General features: G+C 41.0%; 1 protein-coding gene across 5 annotated transcripts in view; it reads left to right on the top strand.

Moving 5' to 3' along the window:
- DACH2 (dachshund family transcription factor 2) overlaps positions 1 to 26,990 on the top strand; it is a 284,122-nt gene that overhangs the window by 234,418 nt on the left and 22,714 nt on the right. For 3 of the 5 annotated variants that reach the window (XM_039331709.1, XM_039331679.1, XM_039331657.1), the window contains one exon: positions 17,933 to 18,901. The exons of 1 other annotated variant lie outside the window; for it this stretch is intronic. In XM_039331709.1, the coding sequence (XP_039187643.1) occupies positions 17,933 to 18,072 (140 nt within the window). In that variant the 3' untranslated portion in view covers positions 18,073 to 18,901. Of the gene's footprint in view, positions 1 to 17,932; positions 18,902 to 21,526; positions 21,626 to 26,990 lie in introns of those variants that run through there. One more of the 5 variants, XM_039331694.1, reaches the window with a different exon arrangement.

Here is a 26,990-nt window from a genome sequence, read left to right as displayed (position 1 = left end):
GATAAACTCACATATATTACATGCAGAATGACAAAATAGCTCAGCCTCCTTACCTAAGCATCTTCTCTTAAGCAGCTCTCTGCCCGTTTGTGGAAACCAGAAAGTTACCTTAATTATAAAACAATGCCTAAATGTCAATGGTTCCTCACCCTGGCCAGCTGTGACGCTCTGTCTACTGAAAGAGAAATACAGAAGAGTTCATTATAGTTACAAATTATGTCCCTGTAGTTCAAACCTAGTGGGATCTATAAGCCATGTTTTATTAGACTGCTTCTTCTACAGAGATCTTAGGAGCAGCTACATAGCTCGCCTTTTAATGGACTTCCTAACTTGTATGGACCTTTAAAATATATATATATATATATATATATATATATATATATATATATATATATATATTTTCAACTATTGCTGGCTGATCAGTAGAATCTTAACATCTCTGGCAGTGGCCAGATCTGTTTTTCTGCCTTTAAAATTAGAAGCCAAGTTCTGATCTGGAAAGAGAAATACTCTGCCCCTGAATTTTTTTTTTAAAAAAAAATAACTGCTTTCTTTTATTGTATGTTTCTTTTAGTCAACCTTTAAACGACAAGAACATAGCTTTTCTATTATTTTTCTGGGTAGGATAAATTGATTTTTTTAAAAAAGATGTGCAATACATAGAATCAGGCTGATCTGAGTTAAAACCCGATCCTGTATCTCCAGAAACCTAGGAAAAGTTAAGGGCCCACCTGTTGCACTGTTGGCATTGTTAACATGTGAATGAACATCATAGGCTCCTATAGCGTAACTTTATCACGATCACACTTCTCCAGGTTCTAGATCAGGGGTCCCCAACCATGGACTGGTACCAGGGCACGGCATGCCAGCAACCGGTCCATACAAACAAGGAAAGCCCCATCCGTGGGATGCAGGCAGCATACAAAACTACACACCCTCCAGTCCGCGGAAAAACCTCTCTCCACAGAACCAGTCCCTGTTGCCCAAAAGATTGGGGAACTCTGTTCTAGACCAGTCCTCCAAATATTACCAGCTATATTACCAGCTGTCTATTTGCTCCTTCAGCTTTCAATCATAGCTGATTACTTAGATGTAGCAAGGGCAAGTTCCTTGCACGTTCAATAATGCCTTTTGGTGATCTCATAATGCAGGGGTCTATAACCCCCAGTCTGTGGCCCAGTACCAGGCCCCAGCCCATTTGGAACAGGACCACGCAGCAACGGGCGAGTGCTTGAAGTTCCGTTTGTGCAAGAGGTGGGTGCACATGCAAAAACATCCTCTCTCCCTCCCCCCCCCCTCGCTGCTGCCATTGCCGGTCTGCGGAGCCAAAAAAGTTGGGGACTACTGCCTTAATGTCCATCTCTTAACTAGTTTTGGCTCTGGAATCATTACTACAGGAATTGCACTTGATTGATTCTTTAATGACAAGTTTCAATGGAGATGGTATTAAACGAATTAAAATATGCCAAAAGCAGCAACATCAACACATTGTCAACCCTGATTCAGCAACATGTACTTCAATTATTATTATTTTTTTGCTAGATGGATAGTGAAATGATTCGGTGCCATCAAGTCATCGTCAATGCTTAGCAACCACATAGATCTTCTCGGTGACATCTGTCCATAATCTGTTATTTCAAGTCTCTCCCAACAGGGTTCTTCTGCTGCCCCGAAACGGAGTCCATCCTCCTTGCTGTGGGTCATCCTCTTCTTCCTTCTCCTTCCATCTTTCCCAGCTTTCTACAGAGAGCTAGGCCTTGACATAATCTGTCTGACGTAGGATGATCTGAGCTTGGTCATTTGTGCTGGAATCAAAGGGGACATGGCACAGAGGCTTAATGACATCGTTCCCATCACTCAATCTCTAGCTCAGTGATGGCGAACCTTTCAGAGACCGAGTGCTCAAAAACTATCCCGTCCCACCTCCGCTCTGCCCCCCCATCCCCCGCCCTGCCTGCCCACAGGACCACTCACTGCCTCCAGGGCCCGCCGCAGATCGCCCAGGCAGCCCAGCAGCGCTGTGGTGGCCACACCCTCTGCCCGTGTCCTGCAGCATCAACTGCATGATGGGTTGTGAGGGCAGAGTCTTGTCTATGCTGTCTGGCTGCGCTGCTCTGTGTGGGCCATGCTCGAGGGCAACGCTCCTTCAGGGGGGCTGCTGGAGAGGAGGGGGTCGCGGGGGAGGCAAGGCTGGGGCAACGGCACATGTGCCCACAGAGAGGGCTCCGGGTGCCACCTCTGGCACCCGTGCCATAGGTTCGCCACCACTGTCCTAGCTCCTGCCCACCCAGCATTTCGAAAGCAGGCAATATTGCAAGTAGATAAATGGGTATCACTTTGGTGGGGAAAAACCTAGCTACATTTGTGTGTGCGGAGAGCAGAAGCCAGCGCTGGATCTAGCCAGACACAAGGCATCGCACCACAATGCGAGGGAAGCTCATCAGAGGAGCTTGGAAGACCCAGCAATCAGAGTGCCACTAGCTAATTGGTGTAAAGTTATAGTTTTCCCTCTGCAGTGCACCAAGGAGAGGCATGCCAGCACTGAACAGAATGAACTAGCATTCTAGGCTGGTCAGACCTGCATCGTGTTGAGCCTGTGTAGATTCCTCTGACATGGCATGCCATATGCTAAATAATAATGTGCTGGAATGACACTCAAAATGCTGAGAAAAATGCCATCTTGAAGAAGAAACTAAACTGTATGTTCTTGCATTCTTATTAGCTTCTGCTTGCACTAATTTAATAACAAAACTACAAATCATAGTAACGTTTAATCAAGAACTGCACTACTTCTAGCTGTCAAGTTACCTTTTGTCCCAAACCATTTAAACAAAGCTCACGTCCTGTTTATTAATGCGCTGAGGGTTAGGCTAAATACACTTGAAAGTCATAAGGAGCTATAAAGGTCAGGAACTGGCACAGAAGAAAGATCAATTTGCTAGTATCCAAATTACCAGCAAGCCAAATGACCCATAACTGGTCTCCTATTACTATTATTACAAATGGTAACACGATGCAACGGAACATCACCTGATACAATCTTGAAAGTAGGAGATCCACTGAGCAGCAGATTACAAAAGAAGAAAAATAAGGTTGATGTTCAGGCTGTTGACCTTTCTCCACATCCTTGCCAGGTCCATCATACCCACGTTGGTTATTTGCCCCATTTGTTTATGCACAAATCTACATTTTGCTTTCCACTTGAACCAACTGGAGGAGTTGAGTTTTTAAAAAGAAAGCCCTATGTGCCTTTTGCAATCATAAATCATTTCTTAGCAAGGAGAAATTTCCTGACAGGTAGAACAATTAATCAGGGGAATGGCTTGCTTTTAGAAGTTGTGGGTGTTCCATCGCTGGATGTTCTCAAGAAGAGAATTGGGTAGCTATTTGTCTTGGACGGTAAAAGGTTGAGGAATAAGACAATTTCCCATTTGGGGCAGTAGAGTATCTTATCTGAATTGGGAGTATGAAAAAGCAACAAGTCAAACCAAAGAGAGAAGCAACCTAGAACTAAGGAGAAATTTCCTGAGAGTTAGAACAATTAACCAGTGGAACAACCTGCCTCCAGAAGTGGTGAATGCTCCAACACTGGAAATCTTTAAGAAGAGACTGGACAGCCATTTATCTGAAATGGTATAGGGTTTCCTGCCTTCCTCCAAGGTCCCATCCAACTTTATCATCATCATCATCATCATCATCATCATCATCATCATTATTACATGTTCTAGGCTTCTCCTAAGCCATATTTGACTTCTAGCGCTTCCCAACCATTTTCTGCACAATAAATTAGAAATGGTTGTGACTTTCTGATTTGGATCTTGTTCTCCTAGCCCACCCTGCAGGTAAGAGATTTTAATCTCCTATGAAGATACTAACTAGGTTGGAATCCTCTAGCTTTTTCAAGAACAGCCTCACTCATTAGATACTACCATTTACAGCCAAAATCTCCTTTCTTCTGCAACCTCTGAGAGCTATACGCACTTGCTTCTTTATGTAGCTGCAAATCCTTTTCCCTTTTAAAACAAAATCGCAATGGAAATGCCCTCTTTCTAAATTGTTGACCCTGTTTTTAATTAGATCTAGCAAATAGCAAAACTGGGAGCAACTTTAAAAAAAAAATAGAAATTGCAGGACCGTTAACGAGGATGAAAACAATAATTCAGTAAAGAATAACACAGTTGAAACCATAAACAGTTTTAAAGCTGTTTACTTAGGTTTGTGTGGGAAGACGCTGTGGCTCAGACATCCCATAATCTGGGCAGCAAAGGAAGAAGGCTGGCCTGGTCTTTCTGCTTTGTGAACATAAGAACCAAGACGCAACCGTGTGGCATGTTATGTGCAAACTGCAAACCATCCCTGTGCACTTTTATCCACCGACATAAAAAGCCGTTGCTGTCTATTTACAGGACCTCACCGAATAAATATGTGATGAATCACCCGTTGGCATTTTATTCCTGAACCATTAAACAATTTAAACCCCCACATACACACACATACAGAAGCTATCGGTTATTATTTCAAATGGAAAAATTAATTGTAAATAACTGGAAGTCAATTAAGGAAGGGGTTCTGTCGGGTAATGCAAATCTTTTATAGTTTTGCTTCAGTTAACTGCCTCATTAATGATTTATAGATGCGTACGCAGCTGTGGGATCATGTGCATTATCTAATGCACTTTGAGGATAATTACATATGAAAAGAGATGCACAGTGTGGTGGAGGCCTGTCTGAAATAACTTCCCGCTGCTGGTTCAACTGTATTAAAACGAGCAATCATTAGAAGAAGATTAGGATGTTATTGTGGTTGAGGGTCCTATCTTGGTTAGTCTCTATAGACCAGGAAGTGAAAAATAGCTATCTTTCAACCAGCACTGGATCAGCGTTGTAGATGATGGTCCATCTAAGTGGGATTGGCCTGTCCCACTCGCTCCAGCAGAAGGTGCTTACTGTGGACCCCATTGGACAAGGGATTTTGGCTGGTGGGATCTAGGAGAAGAGCCTTTTCTGTCTTGATCCCTGCCCTCTGGAACATCTTGCCACTGGAGATAAGACCAACCCCCATTCTTTTAGCCTTCTAGAAGGCCCTCTGCCGGTTGGCTTGGGGTCCCCATGGGGGCGCTCTAAGCTGGAGGCAGTTGGTGAAGTTCTAAAGAAGATTCCATCCTCATGCCATTGTTCTTCTTAGTTTTTAGTCTTTTATCTAGTTCTTGTTCATTTTAATGCTTTTATATTTGTGATTTTATGATATTGTAGGAGTTGCTTTGGACAGTAAGATGGGCAGCGTATAAATTTAATAAAGAAATAATCTTGAATGAAGGGGTCTGCATCCTGCACTGAATTGATTTTGGCTGAATGTGTGCATGTATGCACAATGTAGGACATATGATGTATATGAGAAAAAATGTCCCTTTCTCTTTCATAATATTAGATAGGGGAATTAAACAGAGATTTGGGTTAAAGATCTTTCACATTCGGCTTTCGCTGAGCAAATTATTTGCATTCACTGCGTACATCTTGGGAGGTCAAAAAAAGCAAAAAATAAAATTGAGGAACTCACTAGATTCATGGACACAAAGTTTAAAAGGATGTCAGTAGCAAAATGTTCCTCCAGGTTGCCTTTTGCTGCCTCCTTGACAGTTATGCGATATGAATATTTAAGTTTGGAATCATATATATTTTGCAGACCTTGGAATCTTAAACCATGTTGCGTGTAGCAATGCAGATTAAACCATTTTTGACAGATGGCTATCCAAGCCCTCCGCCCTCTAGCAAAGGACAGCCCATCATGCTGTTAGGTCATTAGTCCTGTCAAATTGTTCTTACTATCTAAGAACATTTTTTCCTAGCATTTCACTGTTACTTGCCTTCCAAATGTGTCTGCTTGAACCTTCCTCCTGGTAGCAGCTTTGGGTGGTTGATGGAGGCAGCTTGCAAACTGAAAGCGGAGGTAAATAAATTAGGGGAAGCTAAACTAAACAGTAAAGAAAAGCTTTGAAAAAAGGAAATCAGAAATCCCAAGTAGCTGTTTTGGGTTTGTAAACGTTTAAAAAAACAACAATTTGTGCCTGTTGCATGATACATATATAAGCACACAATCTTTACACAAAGTCAGTAAAGCGATGCTAAAAAGAATGTGAGTTTCATTTAACATTTAGCTGAGAATCAGGTAAGGGAGCCCTTTTAAATCTTGGGATTTAAATCCTTATTTTTAAATCCTTATTAAATTTTGGGGGTAAACATCAATTTAAGACCTATTGGGGTGTTCAACTCTGTTGACTAACCTTACAATGATTATTTTCTATGTCCTTTTAATCAATGTTCTTAATGGTTGGTCCATTGGTAGGAATTCAGAAAAACAACAAGCCCCCAGGCACTTTAAACAAGGAGAGGACCAAAAAGAAACATCTCTTGAACCCCCAAAAGACAGAGGTAAATCTAACTGTGCTTCTCTCTTTTTTTGCAGAGATTGAGCCAGTTTCAAGTTTGAGAGTACCCTAGGCAGATTTCCTGACAGATTACTTTTTCTAGTAGTGATCCCTGGGAGATTAAGATAATTGTAAGATGGAACTCCAAACAGTGCTAAGGTGTTTGGCCTGCCCTCCATTTTTATTTCCTGCAATGGCCCAAAATGGCACTAATTTAATCATTGTGAGAAAAGAAATGAAGCTACATTCAACTGGCCAGTATTGTGCCAGCAAAACATGGAAAGACTAAGGCAGAATTCAGCAGTGTGGCCCACTAAAGACTTTGCAATTGTTCCCATAGGGCAGACTGTGATGACTCTCCTGGACGATTCCCCAGATACCTCTCTAGATGTCAGCTCGGGGGAGGACGAACCGGTTCTTGGCATGTCAGGAGTTGAATTAATTGAAGGGATTTGGCTGAGGCTTCAGCTGTAGAAGCATGCAGTTGCATGTAGTCAGTGAGGAGGAGAGGGAACTGCTTTCTGCACCTGATCCAAGAACATGTAGGGCAGAGAAAAGGCAGGAGCAGAGAATGTCAGTCAGACTGCTCAAGAGAAGAAAACCTCGCCCTTCTTGATGGGCTGCACCAGAAGCTGACTATTTAGCACAGCAGCCAGGGGAAGGTGTTGCTTGGAACAACATGTTTGTTTCCTAGCTGCGTGGTTTTTGGTCATTGTGATTCCTACCTCATTTTGAATTGAACTGTGCCTTGACTTGAATTATGGCTTGGAAACTCTGAACTTTTCTTGACTCATGAGCTCTCTTCTGTTGTGAGTTTAAGTTTGCCTGGTGGATTTATTTTGTTTGAGAAACTTTCAAGTTCTTTATAAACTCTTTGGACATTGTTTTGTGGACTAACCTTGGTCTGCTCATGGCTGGACTTGTTTAGGACACTCCTGGGTTTTTGGGTGAAAGGAATTGCTGGGGAATATGAATAAACTCACTAAACCACAGTTGTGTGTGTGTGTGTGTGAGTGCAGCACATGGATGCTGGTGCTTATCTCAGCCATATCATGATATCAAATAATAATGGTTTAGTCATGCATGCCTGTTTTTATCTTCTTGGCATCACTGGGGTCCCTTGAACATGGTGTGATGTGAATTCCCTGCCCTTATAAGCGACAATGTTCATTTCTTTTATTTGTTTTGCCATTCCTCAGCCCCGACAACAGCTTATAAATAACCCCACAAGACCTGGGAGCATATTTACTATATATGTCAGTGACACATATTTTAAGAAGTTGGGAAGGTTTAGTGTTTCGCTCTCTTTGCTATATTAAAAGGGTAGGGCCCTTGGGGTGGGGGAAAAAGAGAGAGAGAGAGAGAGAGAGAGAAAAGGAACACAAGCTAAGAACCGCAGTTCTATAAATTATTAGAACATTTTGCTGGAAGGTTGAATAGCTTCACAGGAATATCATTTAGATCCCTTATCCATTCTCCTAAAAATGTTTGCAGGGCAATGGGTCCCAACAAATCTATTGCACTTTTCAAGCTGCTGTATTTCAGTTGAACATAATTCCACTAAATTTAGAGCCATCAAGACTGCAGGCCATTAATATGTTCAGATAATTTTCTGCTTAAAACTTCAGACGTCAGGTTTTGGGATAAGCTGCCTTTAGTAGCAGTGGCAAACTCATGGAAAGTCCCAAATTTGGGAGGACCTTATCTTTAGCTCTTCCCCATAGCTGTCCTGGAAGCAAAATATAGGAAAACCCCATATGAAATTGGATACTGCCTTTTTGATATGGGTACCATGAACCCACAGGTTTTGCTTTTCTATATTGTTGATTCTATAGGGAGATTTGTGACCAGTTGATTATCCCTATTTTATACAACTTTCCAAGGCATTCCGATAACTTTTAGTTGCATTGTTAAACAAGATAAATTTATGTCTCTAAAAATAGCAAACTTTGCAATATTAATGTGTAAGCTTTGCCCACAAATGTTTACCAATGGTTCTTGTTGTTAGGGACTAGTTTTGTGTTGTTTGTTTTATTGAATGTACTTTTATTGATCATTGATCGGAATAAAATATCCACCTGTCAGCTTTTGGATATTCCAACTTTGTGTGGAGAAAATATATTAATATTTTCTAGTGAATTTGACCAATGGATTTGTAATTACAGTCCGGAAGACATATTTTAATTCACATGACTTCTATACAGGACATAACTACATCTGTGGTACATACACACAGACTATATTTTGCTTTAAACGGCATTAAAAAAAATAAACTACCCACAGATTTTGGTAGAAAGACTAATAAATAAAAATCAACATTTCCTGGAGAGAGAGGGTATAAATTCAGCAACAACTAAATATTTACTTGATTATTGGTACATAACCATTTTGGATGTTGTATAACCGTAAGACAGAACTGCATTATATCTCTGTCAGACTATTGATGCTATCCATGTGATTAGCAAACACCAAGGTGCCTTGTTTTTTTTTTCTTTTTGTTTTTTCAATTAAATATCAACACAGCAGGGTTGTTTTTTTTTTAACAAGCAGAGTTGCAGTGTGTCCACAAATACTGTCCCCTTAGATAGGTAGATATTTAATATCAGGATTAGAAGTCTTTTTCTAAAATCTTCCATGGGGTTAATGGTTTTCTACTTTTATTCACTAGCTTGAGAATGTCTTTTCAGATTTTTCTTGAGACTGGTTTTGAGCTTAATCTTTGGAGATGGCACTGAATTAGGGTGTTGATGGAGAAAGTTCTGTTCCAGTTTTGATTATCCCTGGATTATTGTGGAGAGAAAGAAGAAGGTCAAGATGCAACTTGCCTCCTGAAATTGTGGGTGCTCCATCACTGGAGGCTTTAAGACAAAACCGTGCAGCCACTTGCATGAAACAATAGGGATTTCCTGCCTGAGCAGGGGGTTGGACTAGAAGACCTCCAAGGTCCCTTCCAACTCTGTTATTCTGTTACTCTGAATTTGTCCCCTTATTATTTGCATCACAAGGGCCCATATTTCCCTATCTAAAAGCCAGACAACAGCTTAAAAAAAAAAAAAACCAAAGAGAGGGGACAAGAAATAGGAGGAGACACTGTCTTCTTAGAAGCAGACAGATTTGTGTGCATTCATTATACATTTCCCAGTTTTGTTATTCCGGCAGTGTCAAGGTTATAAAAGATAGGTGACTTCAAACCAGGTGGAACCTTTAGCTTCATCCCACTTTGTTTACCCACAGTGGCATATGTAGGATAATTTATTGGAGAAGCTAGAGTGGTTATAGATTTTACCTGTCACCTGCCTCCACGCTGCAGTCCTACAGATCCAGGTAGGGAGGGGAAACCCGAACAGCAATCAGGCCATAAATGTATTCCCAAACTTCACTTTTCGTCCAGCAAAATGTACACTTGGGGGAACAGCGCAGAAATAGAAGCTCGCCACTGTAACACAATTCTGCCGTGACCCAATATTTTCAGCTGAATCCTATTAAAATAGCACAGTTTTCTTATTTATCCACAATAGTCATACATGCTTTATTCAATCGCTAAATGCTGATTTTCTTTCATTCCTTTTTTAATTATTGGTTTGTTTTCTCTTACTATATTTTGCATCCCTGCAAGAACTCAAGTTGAGTTTCTAAGAGGTTGCCATGTTTTTCTTCCAGAATGAGTTGGACAAGTGGGATTTTTCTGAAGCGTTTTTGTTGTTGTTGTTGTTATTATTATTATTATGGATCATCGCACAGTCAGCCAGATGTTCAAACTGGATCTGGCATTTTGTCTACCTATCGAGTCCTTACCAAGGACATGGGATAGGCAGATGTGGATGTTTGATGTTATTACAGATATCGTCGCAGGATGGAAGCAGTTCCTAGTAAGGCCACCTTTTACAATTGACTAATAGCAAATTTGTCAATGCCAATGGTGTTCAAGTGGTGTTCCAGTTGTTTTGGGATTGCACCCAAGGCGCCTATTACTATTGGTACTACCCTTGCTTGCCTTTGCCACAGTCTTTCTATTTCTATTTGTAGGTCTTTGTATTTTGTTATCTTCTCCAGTTCTTTCTCGTCTATTTTGCTGTCTCCAGGCACTGCCACATCCACTATCCAGACTTTTTTGTCTTTTTTATTGGCAATTGTTAAGTCTGGGGTGTTACGTTGTTGTTGTTATTGTTTTTGTTGTTGTTGTTATTATTATTATTATTATTATAAAAGATCTTGTAAGACCAATCCTTTCTACAAGCAACCCTTGCTATGTTTCCCTAATCCTAAGAAAAACCTATAAGTCCAATTATCGAGAGAAGAATTAAACTGAACCAGGCAGACGCCATGTTACCCACCTGACGATCTGCAGGAAAGTTAACTTTCCTTTGGAATAATTTTGGAAGCTAATGCATTGGAACCGAGCAAAATGAAAATGTATTAATTTCTAGAGAGGGAGAGCTATGTGAAGTTCAGACCAGGAGACCAGTAATTTATTTTACATTTAAAAAACAAGAGGGAGTGATTTACCAGACTGTACCCATCAGCCTTCTGGAGCTTATCGTCAGGGAGAGAAAAATTGATAGAGATGTTTTAGAAGAGTTGGCGTCCCTGGAGACTACCTCTTGCATTTAATAAGGGGGGGGGAAGCACCTTTTGCACATCCAATAAAAGTTGAGCCTCTCATGAAGATTTATACCATATTACACTGAGAAATTCAATGTACAACGATCCCCTGATGTGCACACGGCTCAGAGTAATTCTCCTTGACTATGTGATCAACTTAGATTCGATGTCAGGTCTGCTGTATTCAATATTGTATGCTTATAGAGGAAAAGAATATCTCCAGTACATAAGGAGGTTTGCCCGTTATCTTAAGTAAGCTGAAATTGCCATCCTAAGCTGTTTGCTGCTAATTGAATCCCATAAACATAATTAATGCAAGGCGACCAATATCTCAAGAAGCAATGGTGGCTGCAGATTTAATACAGCTTTACATTCTCAACATTTGATTTAATTTATATTAAAAAGGGTTGAGGAAAGGAATGGCTGGTTGTCAATAGCCAGAGAGAGAACTAAGTCAGTTGAGTATAACTAAACTAAGTGGAGAAATTATTTGCCAATCGTTTTTGTTTTGTTTTTTTGACCGACTCTCCTTGAATTGGATGATGGCAATTTGCTTTTGAAATTTCTATTGAAAAGGTAGATAATCTTGTAGAGGGAAGGTAGTGCTTTGCAGCTACTTAATGATGAGATAGCCAAGGGCTGTATCATGTCTTAATGTCTTATCCTTAATTCGATAGTCAACTTTCTAAGAGCCAAAAGAATTTTCTGGCTTCTTACACATCAGTTCTCAGTTCTCCCAAAGGTGTTTTTTTCAAGAGGCAATTGGACTTTGTTTTTTCTTGAAGAGGTTTCGCTTCTCATCCAAGAAGCTTCTTCAATTCTGCTTCTTGGATGAGAAGCAAAGCGTCTTCAGGGAGAAACAGAGAGAGTCCAGTTGCCTCTTGAAAAAACACCTTTGGGACAACCATGACCTGGATGACTGAAAATTTCCACAGATATCCCCTCAGTTCCCATGGAAAATGACAGGAAGAATTTATCTCCTGGGACTTTTGAGTTAAGAGACATCTAAGGAGCCTTCAGAGCGACGGAAAGCCATGGTCCCAGAAGGCACCCATGTCAACAGTAGCACCTTTCAAACATGAAACGCTCAAACATTCCACTGAGAGAAACGTGTAAGAAATTCTCAAGCTTCCTGAGAATAAAGAATAAAAACCAAAGCTGCTTTCATAGTAGAAATAACGCTGTGAGAAACTGCAAGATAGATTACAACACGGCATTAAATAAAAGATTTGAGCAGGTGGCTTTCAATGAAAATCCGGGAATGTTCTTTGTTGCATCTTGTCATTGTCAAAAATTCAGCAGATATCCATGTGATAGATGTTTACCTTAGTGGTAATTCCTAAAGCATGAAAAGCCTTTTATGAGACAATCAACAAGGGATTTTGGCTTTGTACTTAAGATTTCTTTGTTGGTGTTTATGACGTCTCTTCTTATTCCTGAACTGATGGACATCACTTGGAGGTCTTCTACTCCAACCCCCTGCTCAAAGCCGGAGACCTTATACCATCCCGGTCAAATGGTTGTTCAATCTTTTCTTGCTCCAGGGATGGAGCACCAACAACTTCTGAAGGCAAGCTGTTCCACTGATTAATTGTTCTCACTGACAGGAAACTTCTCCTTAAGTTCTAGCTTGGGTCTCTCTTTGATAATCTTCCATCCATTACATCTTGTCCTGCCCTCTGGTGCTTTGGAGAATACTGTAAGTCAATCCCCTTTTCTTGGATTCCTCTTCAGTAGCCTTTGGGCAAGAGGTCCTACATTTTAGTAGCCATACTTACTTCTCTGGTACTTCTGCATCTGAGGGGGAAAAATAGATCCAGTGATGATTTATGTTTTGGAAGGCTGTGTGATAGGATTTGACATTTTCCAGCTGAGGCGTGGCTCTCTTCCAACTTATGCTTCATTACGTTTCTCTCCCTTGGAGAGGATGAAAGGAGTAAAAATAGCCAGGTTGTTTAAAATGTAGGAAGGCATAAATTAATTCTTACAGATGGCCCATTCAATTGTCATCTTCATAAAAATTAGGGCTGACAAACTTTGGTCTACCACAAAACCAAAATGAAAGCTAGATCATCGCATACGAGAAGGCATTACGTGTTAAGCTATATTATGCCTCTGTCCAGTTTCTCTTAGAAAATTTATGTTAACTTAAATAAATCAACCAACCAATAAAGAAAAATGGCCTGAAGTTGATGTTCATACTTGCGTATAGGAGGATCTCATCTAGGTCGTCTCATATAGCTTGAGTGCATAAGGTATGAATTAAGAAATTTGGCAGCTAAGTTGTAAGTAATACCGCTTTATAAAACCCTAATAAGACCACACCTGGAATACTGCAGCCAATTTGGGTCATCATACCTCAAAAAAGATGTTAAGAATTTGGAAAAAATTCAGAGAAGAGCAACTAAGATGATGAAAGACCTGGAGACTAAAACATACAAAGAATGGTGACGGGACTTGGATTTGGCTAATCTAAAGAAAAGAAGAAACGGGAGACATGATAGCAGTGTTCCGATATTTGAGGGGCTGCCACAAAGAAGAGGGGGTCACATTATTCACCAAAGCACCAGAGGACAGGACAAGAAACAATAGTTGGAAACTGAACAAAGAGAGAAGCAACCTGGAATTAAGAAGAAACTTCCTAACAGTGAGGACAATTAACCAGTGAAACAGCTTGCCACCAGAAATCATGGGTGCTTCATCACTGGAGATTTTTAAGAAGCAGCTGGACAGTCACTTGTCTAAGAAGGTATAGGTTCTCCTGCTTAAGCAGGGGGGCTGGACTAGAAGACCTCCAAGGTCCCTTCCAGCTCTATTCTGTTCTAGTCTTTTTGGACTTGGTCATAAGTTGGTTATAGTTAGTTCCATTTTTGCAATGTCATATCTTGGGATTTTCAAAATCAATTTCTGATTATATGCATTGAGTGAAAATAGCTGATATTTCTGATACGTTATTCAAAAATCAGATAGTGTTTAATTGAGCATGAATATATTTTAGCCACGTGCATTCAGTTGTTCTTAGCAGACGTTGTGTGAGTGCCGTAGTGCAGACTTTCCCCACCACCCTTCTCTCTAGTCTAGCTCTGTGTGTTTGCATGTGTCACTTTCCCTGTTATGAGACATGATTAATGAGGCAAAATTCCCCCTTGGTGTTTCCTACCAATCAATACATGGATGGGCGGAAGTAGATGTTGAACAAAAAGAAATTGAGAAATGCTTAAACCGTTACTATTTGGGGGTGACCAAAAAGGGGAGACAATTGCTAGGTGTAACGGAGTTAGTGCTAGCTTTCCCAGGTCTTCTGTCACCTCTATTTTAATGTCTCAACCATTCTGCTTTGCAGAAGTTCACGTTATTTCCTTGAGAATCATTAGATCTCCTTCCCCAACTGGGGTGTCCTCCTAATGAATGGAGTCAAACTCCCACAATTCTCTGCAGTGTTGAGATGGTCTGGGGAATTCTGGATGTTGAAATAGATAGATAGATAGATAGATAGATAGATAGATAGATAGATAGATAGATAGATAGATAGATAGATAGATGATTGATGCACAATAGCTAGTACATGATAGCTAGCTAACTAACTAGATAATAGGTAGATGATTGATAGAGATGCATGATAGATAGATAGATAGATAGATAGATAGATAGATAGATAGATAGATAGATAGATAGATAGGCAGGCAGGCAGGCAGGCAGGCAGGCAGGCAGGCAGGCAGGCAGGCAGGCAGGCAGGCAGGCAGGCAGGCAGGCAGGCAGGCAGACAGATTCAGCTGAATGTTTGTCCCAAAGGTGTTTTTTTTTTTCAAAAGGCAGCTTTTGTTTTTTCTTGAAGATGTTTCGCTTCTCACCCAAGAGTCCTTTGGTTCTCTAGTTTTACTCATCGGAAAGTTCGATGCCAATATCAGCAGCAAAAAGTAGTTAAAAGAACTACTTTGTGGATGAATTTCCATTGAACCACCGTTGTCCAGGGCCAAATCCTAAAATGTGTGTACATGACATGGCTTTGCCACATTGGGTCTCTGTTGCCCCCACTGCAAACCTTCACAGAATATTTGAAATTACGTCTGCCCGTCGAAAACGTGGTTGACCTAGTTGTGGAGTGTCAATTTTACACATAAGTTGCTATAAATCCATTTGGATGAGTTTGTTATTCAAATTGGCATTGTAGAACTGGTAGTTACCCCATTTTGCCTATTTCCCAACGGGCATCTTGACTTATTTCCTTTTCTGAGGATCACAGATACATTGCAGATACATTTTTGGATGGTCAAGGTGGTTAGAATTGATGGGAGCCGTAGTACGGATAGTCCTCAACTTACAAGTGTTTGTTTGGTAACTGTCTGAAGTTAAAATGACCGTTTTTCATACTTACGACCATTGCGGTATCCCCCTGGTCACATGATCAAAATTTAGATGCTTGGCAACTGACTCCTATTTATGACAGTTGCCGTGTCCCGGGGTCATGTGATCGATTACTTTTTGCGACCTTCTGACAAACAAAGTCAATGTGGGAAGCCAGATTCACTTAATAACCGGATTACTAACTTATCACTGCAGTGATTCACTTAACAGCTGTGGCAAGAAAGTTCGAAAAATGGGGGCAAAACTCACTTAACAAACGTCTCACTTAGCAAATGGAACTTTGGGTTCAGTTGCGGTCAAGGACTACCTTTATAGCAATGTCTGGAGAGCTACATGTTCCGCATCCTGGCCAAGATCAACTTTAAGCAGCCTCTTCCTCCAGGTACCTCATTGTTTTTTGCACTTCCTCTGCTAAAACCAAGCAAGCAGAGAAAATCAGAAGAGCTGGTGATGGGTCTAATAAAGCGAGCTATCTCAAGAGCAAGCTGCAATGTGAAGGAATCTCGGTCTAAGCAAGTCCCACTAGATCAGTGGTTCTCAACCTTTTTAATGCCGCGATCCCCAACCGGTCGTAAGTCGAGGACTACTCAACCGGTCGTAAGTCGAGGACTACTCAACTGGTGCAGCACCGTTTGCAGAATGGGACTTTTGGCGGGCTCAGCAGGGCAGAGACAGCCTGGACAATTCCTATTGGCTTTTGAAAGCCAATAGAATTAGACTCTATTCAAGAGAGTCTATTCTATTGGCTTTCAAAAGCCAATAGAATAAAAGTGAGTAGCACAGCTAAGGAAAAGGGGGGAAAAATGGCAGACTGCGTTGTTTGGCGACCCCCGTGAAGTGGTCGTTCGACCCCAAATGGGGTCCTGACCCACAGGTTGAGAACCACTGCACTAGATATTCTTTTATTGGTGTTTTTCTTTCTCTGTACCTTAAGCAAGGTTCAGAAGCAATTGTGAAGAAGTGTCAGCTATAACATAGCAGATGTTTAGCTCAAAGGGAAAGGATTTCTGTAATCTTCCAACAGATGCTTTCTTGATCAAAGAAGCTAAATTAGCCAGCAGGTCCTTCTGCTAAAGGTTTGAAATGGCCCTTGCAAAACACATCTGTTTTGGCCAACGTGTGTGGTTTTCACCCGTCTTAGTTTTTAAGTGAGCTCTTCAAGTCGAGTTCAAAAACCACAAGTGGTATATTAACACTATTGCCTGAAGTAGCAATGAAAAGTTTCCTTGTGAGCCAATCCTTTTGAGTTTCTTTCTCCATTTACAGCTGATAATAAAGCCATAAAATTTTAAAAAGCAATGAATGTCAAGTTATTGAATGTGTCTGGGCATCCAAAAATAAGGTGGTTGATTTACCACCTCTGCTATCAAAACCGCAAATGAATTTGCAAGCTTTTATGCTTTCCATATCAAATGGAGTTGCCATTGAATAACTCTGAATCTACGCCAAAAACCAGTCTCTGCCCGGCAGACCTTCTATAATCCCAGCCTCACTTTCTTATTTGATTGTACTAAATGGCTTACTAACATTATTTTACTATTAGAAAGTGAAAAATCAGGAGGGTTGCATCCATCCGGTCCTCCCTTCAAAGAATTCCTCATTGCTGTCAACATTAAAATTATTGCGGATCTTAAAATCCTCTGAGTTTACGAGATAACGGGATTGCAGTGTGTTGTCCTGAGGACTCATGAAACTTGGAATGGAGATCTGGATAGATGTGGATTAAGATGTGGATGTGGATATGGATAGGATATGGATGGACAGATAGATATTTGCACTCAAAAACCTAGCAGAAAATCACATCAGGTGCTCAAAATATTGCTGTTTCTTAAAGGTGTGCTTTATGCAATGAAAACTTACAGAGATGATAGATAGATAGATAGATAGATAGATAGATAGATAGATAGATAGATAGATAGATAGAGACAGACAGACAGACAGACAGACAGACAGACAGACAGATAGATAGGAAGAGAGAAAGAGAAAGATAGAGATACAGAGATATAGATAAAGATATATATAGATATATAAATATATGATAGGTAGGTAGGTAGGTAGGTAGGTAGACAGACAGACAGACAGGTGATAAATGATAGGTGATAAATATGATAGATAGATAGACAGACACAGACAGACAGACAGACAGATAGATAGATAGATAGGAAAAGAGAAAGATAGAGATACAGATATAGATAAAGATATATATAGATATATAAATATATGATAGGTAGATAGGTAAGTAGGTAGGTAGATAGATAGATAGATAGATAGATAGATAGATAGATAGATAGATAGATAGATAGATAGATAGATTCAGCTGAATGTACATGGCCTTCCCTAAAAGATAGATAGATAGATAGATAGATAGATAGATAGATAGATAGATAGATAGATAGATAGATAGATAGATAGATAGATAGATTGATTGATTGATTGATTGATTCAGCTGAATGTACATGGCCTTCCCTAAAAGAAAGCCATGGCATTTATATTATCAGGCACATGACTGTCTTTCTCCAAAGTAACTTCTCTCATCTTCAGGAGCTACTACATATGTAGACAAGAATCGTGCTGCCATCTATAGGACAGAGCTGGGTGACAGATGGATGGAATGTACAGATCGCATTAGCTGCAATTTGGCTGCCGCTTCTTTCTCCCAGAACCGAAAACCAAGGCAATAAAAACGGTCATGGACACCCCAAAGCTCCATGCTCGCAGCCCGCTACTGTCTCTGCTGAGAATTTTGTGCGGCTTATTCAAGTCCTTCAAAGCTGCCACACGCGTTGGGCCAGAAACGACACCAGTGCAGACTTCAATATTCAGAATTATCATGTTACGCCTGACAGAGGAGATTTCCAGTCATTCTTAATACAGGTAGTCCTTGCAATTGGGACCAGAATGTCCACGGTTAAACAAGACGCCTGTTAAGTGAGCTGCACCTGATTTTTACAACTTTTTTTGCCCTGCTTGTTAAGGGGATCACTGCAGTTAAGGGACTCGCGTGGCCGTTAAGCAATCTGAGTTTTTCCCTTTGATTCTGCTTGGGAAGGTTGCAAGTGGCAATCACGTGGCCCTGCGTTGCTGAACCCGGTTGCCCAGCCCGCAATTTTGATCCCGTGGCCATGGGGATGCTACGACAGGCATAAGCGTGAGGACTAGTCATATGTCCCTTTTTTCAATGTTGCTGTGCTTTGGAACAGTCGCTAAACAATTTTTTGTAAGTTGAGGACTAGCTGTATTAAAATACTTAACACCCACCCATATCCTACATTTGAGTGGCAGAAGCCGTAGCCCCATAGTACCCATTACACTGATCATTTCCATAAAAGAGGATAAAAGCAGAACACCAATTGGAACCCACCGAACTGCATGGAGGGATGTATTTAAAAGACTGGCCGTGCCATGATGAGATGTGGACTCAAAGCATTATGCTCTACTCAGCATAATGGCCTGCTGTGATATTTAATTTTTCTTCTTGAAGAAGGCCATTGATCAGTGTCATGCCCCATGCAGCTGGGCAAGACCAAGGAAGCGAGAACTACACAGACGCCTGGAAGGCATGCTGAATGCTAATCTGGAGGAAATACCTTGGAAAGTGTAAGAGATATTTCTCAGCCTCGTGTATAGGACTGAAGAAGCTTCTTGGATGAGAAGCAAAACATTTTCAAAAGGAAAAAAAAAACCCATGGAAAGCCCAACTGCCTTTTGGAAAAAGCATCTTTGGGATAAACATGATCCTGATGATTGAGAATCTCCGTAGTCGTGTACAGCAAGTTAATTAGAACATAGGACATGGAATAACAAAGTTGGAAGGGACCTTGGAGGTCATCTAGTCCAACCCCCTCCTCAGGCAAGAAACCTTATACCATTTCAGACAAATGGCTGTCCAGTCTCTTCTTAAAAGCCTCCAGGGATGGAGCATCCACAACCTCTGAAGGCAAGCCATTCCACTGGTTAAATTGTTCTCACTATCAGGAAATTTCTCGTTAGTCCTAGGTTACTTCTCTCCATCCATTATTTCCTGTCTTGCCTTTTGGTACTTTAGAAAATAGGTTGACACACACACACACACACACACACACACATGCCCATCTTTGTGATAGCACCTCAAATAATGGAACACTGCTATCGTGTCACTCCTAGTTCTTATTTTCACTAGACTAGACATACCCAATTCCTGCAACCGTTCTTGATATGTTTTAGCCTCCAATCCCCTAATCATGCTTGTTGCTCTTTTTTGCACTCTTTCCAGAGTCTCAAGATATTTTTTATATTGTGATGACCAAAACTGGAAGCAGTATTCCAAGTGTGGTCTAACTAATGCTTTGTAAAGTGGTATTAATACTTCACATGATCTCGATTCTATCCCTCTATTAATGCAGCCTAAGATTGCATTGATTTTTGGGGGGGGGGGCTGCTGCCGAATCTGCTTAATTAAAGCAGAGGGGGGGGGGTTGACTACTTCGAAAGACTTATTTTCCAAGTTTCTCCTCACTTGGATTATGTTCTCACTGAAGAAATCAGCTGCCAAGGGACTCACCCTGTATCTCTGATTGTCCATGTCTGTGTTTTCATTCATTCCTTTCTCAACCTTCTCAAATCCTTAACAATATTCACAAAAAGCAAACGGAGGAGATCCCAGAAGGCTATGGATCAACTCTTGTGCTGTGCACAGGACCCCTTAAGTGAGTGAAAATATATGGCCACAGGTTGCATCTGATATTTCCCTTGTAATTGAACTCAAAAGTTGAGAAGCCACCAATATGACTGACGTTGGAGTTATGACTGTACAGTGAAACACACACATCCATCCATGTTCAACCATGTAATTCAACATAAATTTAAAAATAAAAGCTATATTCCACTCTTGATAATATCCCTGAAAGTGTCATAGTCTTTGGAGAAATGATTGAAAGCAACTTCTTTTCCAATTCTTGAATCAAAATGATGTCATTCCATGGAAGCTTGAATGGGAAGTGGTGCCACAGCCCTTGTTTTGATTGACTGTTATGAAAGCCATTGGTTTATGAATCTACCCTACATTTAAAATGATAAATACCGGACCCTTTTAATTTTGTCCATATCCATCACTGTAAATGAAACAGACGTATTTGGTATTTTATTTTGAACTGACATCTGCTTAGTAACACTCTTCCCTTCTGGCTTTGTAAAATCCTTTTTGACATTGCTGGCTGACAGTCGGAGGCAAAATTCCATTTGATTTTGGATAAAGCTCAAATGGGAAAGGGAAGAAATCTCAGGGTTTTTATTAGAGATTGTACCGCATCTCTTCTTCAACCTGTCACTCTCCAAATTTTCTCATTGGAGACAGCCACTTTAGGGACAGTTATCTGATGTACCTTTGCAGAGAGCAAATGCTACATTTTAGTGATTGTTTCTCCTTTGGTGGTAGCATAAAAGCAGGAAACGGGTTGGGGTCAGTAGGAAAGAGCTAGACAATAACTGCATAATAGCTACATAATTTAAAATCCCTAATGTGCTAGACAATGATATCAGGTTGAACACTGAATATGAGGAAATTAAAAGAATTACATTCTCATCTTTTCCAAAGTAAACAGAATGATAGAGTTGGAAGAGATCTTGGAGAACTTCTAGTCTAACCCCCTATACCATTTCTGACAAGTAGCTGTCCAGTCTCTCCTTAAAAGCCTCCATTGATGGAACACCCACAACTCCTGAAGGCCAGCTGTTCCACTGGTTAATTGTTCTCACTGTCAGGAAGTTTCTCCTTAGTTCTAGGTTGCTTCTCTGCTTGATTAGTTCCCATCCATTGGTTCGTTGGTTCTTGTCCTGCCTTCAGGTGCTTTGGAGAATAGTTTGACCCCCTCTTCTTTGGGGCAGTCCCTGAGATATTGGAACACTGCTATCATGTCACCCCCCTGGACCTTCTCTTCTCCTGCAATCATTCTTCATATGGTTCGTAGAGCTAAGACAAGATTGATAAATGGAACGGAGGCATTTGGGTAGGAGAAGGGGGGTAGACCTTGGTGCAGAAGCTGGCTTAGGGTAGAGCTGGCCCTTGATCAATACTCATCTTAGTCGATCTTTGTAATCACCAACAGAGACTAGTCCAAGAATCTCATAACATCTTATGTTAATTTTTTTTTTTTTTAGCCTCACAATATCAAGCCAGCTGGATAGCCTAGCAGCTAAGAAACTGAACGGAGAACTTCCTGGCTCAAATCTTGCTTCTCAGCAGGTAGCCATAGGCAGACTGGTCTCTTTCAGCCTCGGCTCCTCCTATGTGCAAAATAAGGAATAATAACATTGTCCTACAGAGTTAAGGTTGCTGATAGATAATGCAAGTGAAGTGGCTTCTCTCTTAGAAGGAGATGACGGATTCTTTTTATACAAGTGGTTGCTGAATTGGACGGTACGGTCATTGTCTGCTAACACAAAAAATAGATTTCTAATCTCTGCTCTTGATTATTGCAGACTTGCTCGTTTCAAATAATGGAATGGCTGGTCTGTGCCAGTAGCGTATAACTGGTGGAGAAAAGACAGAAGGTGTAGTTAAAACAAAATAAAGGAGAATGTTTATATATATATAATTTTTATAGGATTAGGGATAGGGTTAGGGTTAGGGTTCGGGATAGGGTTAGGATTTTTTAAAGTAACATTTTTAATATTTAGCAAACAGTATGTTGTCTGGGTTCATGTATTTAAAAAACAATGAATAATAATCATTTTCTGTATTTGATCTGCACACCACCAACATTGGCACCATTGCAAAACGATATTTAGAGATTAAAACTTGTTAAAGAGTTTAACAAAACCCACCAACCACGATAAGAACCCCACGTTGTCATTACAGCTTTTTTTTTTGCCAAACAAAAATCCAGACTTATACAAATACATTTGACATTTCTTGCCATTCTGAAGAAAAGAATGTAAAATGAGTCCATGTTTTAAAACAACAGGGAAGCCTCCAGTGCTGCAATTAACTGCTAGCATATGCCACTGCTTCTGAGTGGATTTTTTAATCCCTTTAAACATTAATGTAGTATTTTTTGTTTTTGTCGCAATACGGCAGCCATCTGTATGGGGATCTGGTAGGAACCAGGAATATGGAGCAAAGAGGGAGGGAGGCTGAAACAAGGAAAGTTAACAGAATAACAGAATAGTAGAGTTGGAAGGGGCGTTGGAGGTCCTCTAGTCCAACCCCGTTTAGGCAGGAGACCCTATACCATTTCAGACAAATGGTTGTCCAGTCTCTTTTTAAAAACCTCCAGTGTTGGAGCACCCACAACTTCTGGAAGCAGGTTGTTCCCCTGGTTAATTGTTCTTACTGTCAGGAAATTCCAACATTGAGCATGGAGGTTGGACTAGAAGACCTCTCCAAGGCCCCTTCCAACTCTGCTTTTTTTTTTTAACCCACTCAAACCTTTAAGCATCCAGGTTAGAACTGGAAACCATTGAAATGTTGCTTCCTCCAGCTCTCTGTGCTAGGGGGAAAAAAAATGTCCAGCCTGTTTTGACATTAAATCAAATCTCGGTCTATAAAGGAATTCCTTCTGCAAACCAATTTTTGTTGTCAAATAAAAGCAGACACAATGACTGGCAAGGCACCAAACTTTATATATCTTTCATTTCTGCATCTTCAGCCTTGACCTTCCTTTGGCTGCAAAGATCAACAGAAACATTTAAGGGATCAGCATCTCTGCTTTATTCATTGAAAGGGAACATGCAACACAACAGTGTTGAGGAAAAAGGATTTTGCTTAGACTACAGCGATTAATCGCCTTTTAAAAAACAGCTGCTTGATAAACTAATCTGAAAACAAGGGACCTATCCTTTACAGCATATATAGAATTACTTGTTTCTTCCCAATATTTCTATGTTTAATGTGGATGCCCCATCACTGGACAGTGACTTGTCCAGAATGGTGTAGGGCAGGGTGAGTGGAGGGCGCCAGTGCTTGCGTGCGAAGCTCCATTTGTGCGAACGGAGCTTCACGAACGAGTGTCCTCCGCTCGTGCGAGTGCAGCTTCACACATGAATACAAGCTCCCTCCAGTCAACCGCCCTCCACTCATGTGAGTGGAGATTGGCAGGGGAGCACAAATGCCTGCTGCTCGCACGAGTGGAGCTTTGTGCACAAGCGCAAGCATTTGGCTTGCCCATGAAGCTCCAATCAGGCGAATGGAGGGTGTGCGTGCCCACCGCTCACACAAGTGGAGCTCTGAGTGTGTATGTGTATGTGCGTGCCTCCAGCTCATACACACACCCTGTGCCGGGCTGAGCCGCCAAGCTGGAAAGATTCTGGACCATTGGAATAGGGTCTCCTGTGTGAGAAAAGGGTTGGACGAGAAGACCTGCACAGTCCCTTTCAACTTTTCAATTGTGGTTTAATATACAAAGCAAGTCCATCAGTCCCTTCCAAACCTCTTACCTCCCCACATTTTTGACCCACCCTCATTCATAATATCACCTCCATCGATGGCTTCTGGTCGCTTGTTTTCTCTCTCAAAATAGCCTTAGGGTGGAAAATTCAGGATATACTTGCTAGATTCTCACCAGAGATAACAAAAGCATCCATTGAAAGCCGGGGCACTGGGATTGAAACATTGTGCAAGTTTCCTCTCTGGAGAGAGATTAAATAATTTCAGGTGCAACTGCTCCGAAGATATTGTGGAACGTCTGTAAATAGAAAGGTGCTAAATAAAGGATTCAAGCAATATATTGTACAGGCTGGAATTCTCCCAAGGAAACAGAAGAAATAGAGAATTTCTGTTAAAGTCATTAACCAGCACCAATAATTCCAATCTCCTCCGTCCAAATGAATCACTTCCTTCTCTGGCTCATGCTCAGCATTCAACCTTGTTTTCTCACAGAAGGGGAAAAAAAAGTAAAATAAAATAAGCCTTATCAGACTAGAAAACAGAACATCGTATTATTTCTGATTTCAGAAAAGAACTTTGGTTACTGACACATTCTAATTTTGGACTCTCCTTCCGTCAGAACTCGCCTGGGGTAAAAAGGTTTGCAGGAATGAAAAGACAAATTCACTTTTTTGGCAGTGAAGACTAATCCCGTTTGGGATTTTTCTGTTCAGGTGAAGCAGCAGAGGCTAACACGTTGTTGTAGTAAGGATTTCAGAAAGATGCTCGTCCTTTTGGTGGGTTGCAAGGATGTTTTAAACTTGCAGCCAACATAATAAGACCAAAAAGGAGCATGGTTCTAGCTATCTCCTCAAACTCTTTTGAGCTTTGCATCCCTGGCTGGGAGGATACCGTACCACACAAAGCATATACAAAAAGAGTTCGAAGAATATGAGGCAGACCCAGAAGAAGATGGAGAGACAGCCAGAACTTTGTATCTGGGTCCTCATTTTACCTACCCCGGAAGGATGGAACGCTGAGTCAACCTTGAGCCGGTGAGATTTGAACCGCTGACCTGCTGAACACAGTCAGCTAAAGGGGCCTGCAGTACTGCACCCTAACTGCTGCGCCACCTCGGCTCTTTTTTTAATTCAGCTCAATAAATCAAGAGGTATTTTGAAATGAGATCCAGTGCTATCAGAGAGAAAGAAAAGGGAAACTTAGTATGAATGTGACACAATGGGTTTTGGCTTTCAGACATACAAAGAAGGGAATAAAAGAAGGGGGATAAAGAAAAAAATTTTTTTAGTACCAATGAAAGAGAAATTTGTGCAGCTCACGATCTAAAACTTAACTTTGGTAATAAGAAATCTGCTATTAATGAAACCTTGGGAAAGAATTACTTTAGTAGCCAAAGAAACGTTGCTGTCTTCTTTTTAATTTGATGTCCGCATCCTTCCTGTTAATGTTTCACAACAACGCAACCTAAAGGCCTAATTTGTTTTTGTTAATATAAAAATATTAAAAAAAAATCTCTGGGGACAAGAAGGAATTTTATAAAACCACAGAACCAAAGCAAAGAAAATATTTGGAGGGAAACACAAATCTGGAGTAAAAAATACCTAGAGACTTACGCTGAACTTTTCAAAAAATAAACCTCTGCCTCGGATTTATTTATCTTTAGAAATATTTCTGAAGGCTGTGGGAAAGTTCAAGGATTTGGTAGGAGAAATGGTGGATTCTTCTCTGAATGAATCAGCTAGTTCCATGCTGCAATGCCTTTTCACTGGAAAATTTGCAAATATCCTAAAAGCTGTCTCTTGTTCCAGATCACCCAGAACCATTTTGAAACAGAGATAAAGATTAAGGCTTCCCCTGTCCAGTTGTGTCCAACTGTAGGGCTGGCACTCATTTCAGCATTGTCTGAAATCATTTCCATGGTTATGTGGCCAGCAGGACTATACACCGAGGTGCATAGAATGCTGGTACCTTCCCACCGAAGGGATACCTATTTATCTGCTTGCGTTTGCATGCTTTCAAATCGGTAGGCGGGCAGGAGCAGGGCCAGCAGGAGGAGCTCATCCCATCGCATGGCACACGGAACCTGGGCTGTCAGCTTTCCAGCTGACAAGCTCAGTGTCTTTAACTGTTGAGCCATTTCTCCCCTCCCCCATTTAGAAACAGGCTATCCTTAACCAATTTCTTCCCTCCTTGGAATCCAGACTACATTCCACCTCAATCCTTTCTAACTGTCCATGTCACCCTTTGCCTATGCAGCTATCTGGTAACTCTATTCTACTCCTCTTATCCTAAAGATAACTATCCAGGGACATCATGGCAATTTCTCCTTCAACCCCCCTGATTTTCCAATTCAATGCATTGTCTTCAATTCTGTGTGCATTCGCCCTCTCAAATTCTTGCTCCTTCTCCTCCCTCATGTGTTCTCACCTTCTGATTCTCCTAGTCCATGCAGAGTGGTTCTGCAAGTCAACGGATGCTTCCCTATTCTCTTTTTAAAAGCTAACCCTTTTTCCTTTTGGCCCTCCAGTTCTGAATAGGGGCTCAAAGATTTTCTGTGAAATCACAGCATTCAGCCGATTGGCTTATTTATGTCCCGCCTTTATTATTTTTTGCAAATAACTCAAGGCAGCCAACGTACTCAACGCGCTTTCCTCCTTCTATTTTCCCCAGATCAACTACCCTGTGAAGTGAGTTGGGCTGAGAAACAGGGTGTTCTGGTTCCGGCTAATGAAACATTCCAAAGAACTTCCAGGCATTGATTTTCCTAAAAGTCTTTTATGGTTACAAAATGTCGGCACAGGCACAACGGAGGGATGCTAGGATTTAAGTTCTCTTCCTCTGAGCAGTTAAATTATCAGCATGTTCCCTCCCTATATCTCACATTATCCAATTAGTGTGAAGGTCAAAAGTTTTCTTCCTCTTTCTTTCCCGGGCTTTACCCCCAACCCCCCTTCTGCTCTGTATTAACCCCATAATTACCAGACAATTCTACCTATTGTCAAAAGCAAGAATATACAATATTTGCAGCGTTGACACAGGGACTGGCCCAAAGTCAGCAAGCTGCTCTTCATCCCTAAAGAAAGGCAAGACTAGAATTCACAGGCTTCTGGTGATTGGCCCAAAATCAACAACTGGTTTTCAAGCTTAGGGCAGGATTGGAACTGACAGGCTCCTGGTGATTGGCCCCAGGTCACCCAGCTGACTTTCCTGCCTAAGACAGGACAAGAAATTGTCTTA

The sequence above is a fragment of the Crotalus tigris genome, unplaced genomic scaffold, assembly GCF_016545835.1.
Source record: "Crotalus tigris isolate CLP2741 ecotype Arizona unplaced genomic scaffold, ASM1654583v1 scf7180000017622.5263843, whole genome shotgun sequence".
Lineage (NCBI taxonomy): Eukaryota > Metazoa > Chordata > Lepidosauria > Squamata > Viperidae > Crotalus > Crotalus tigris.
The sequence above is the reverse complement of the archived record's forward strand: the minus strand, read 5'-3'. Positions and strand labels throughout refer to the sequence as shown.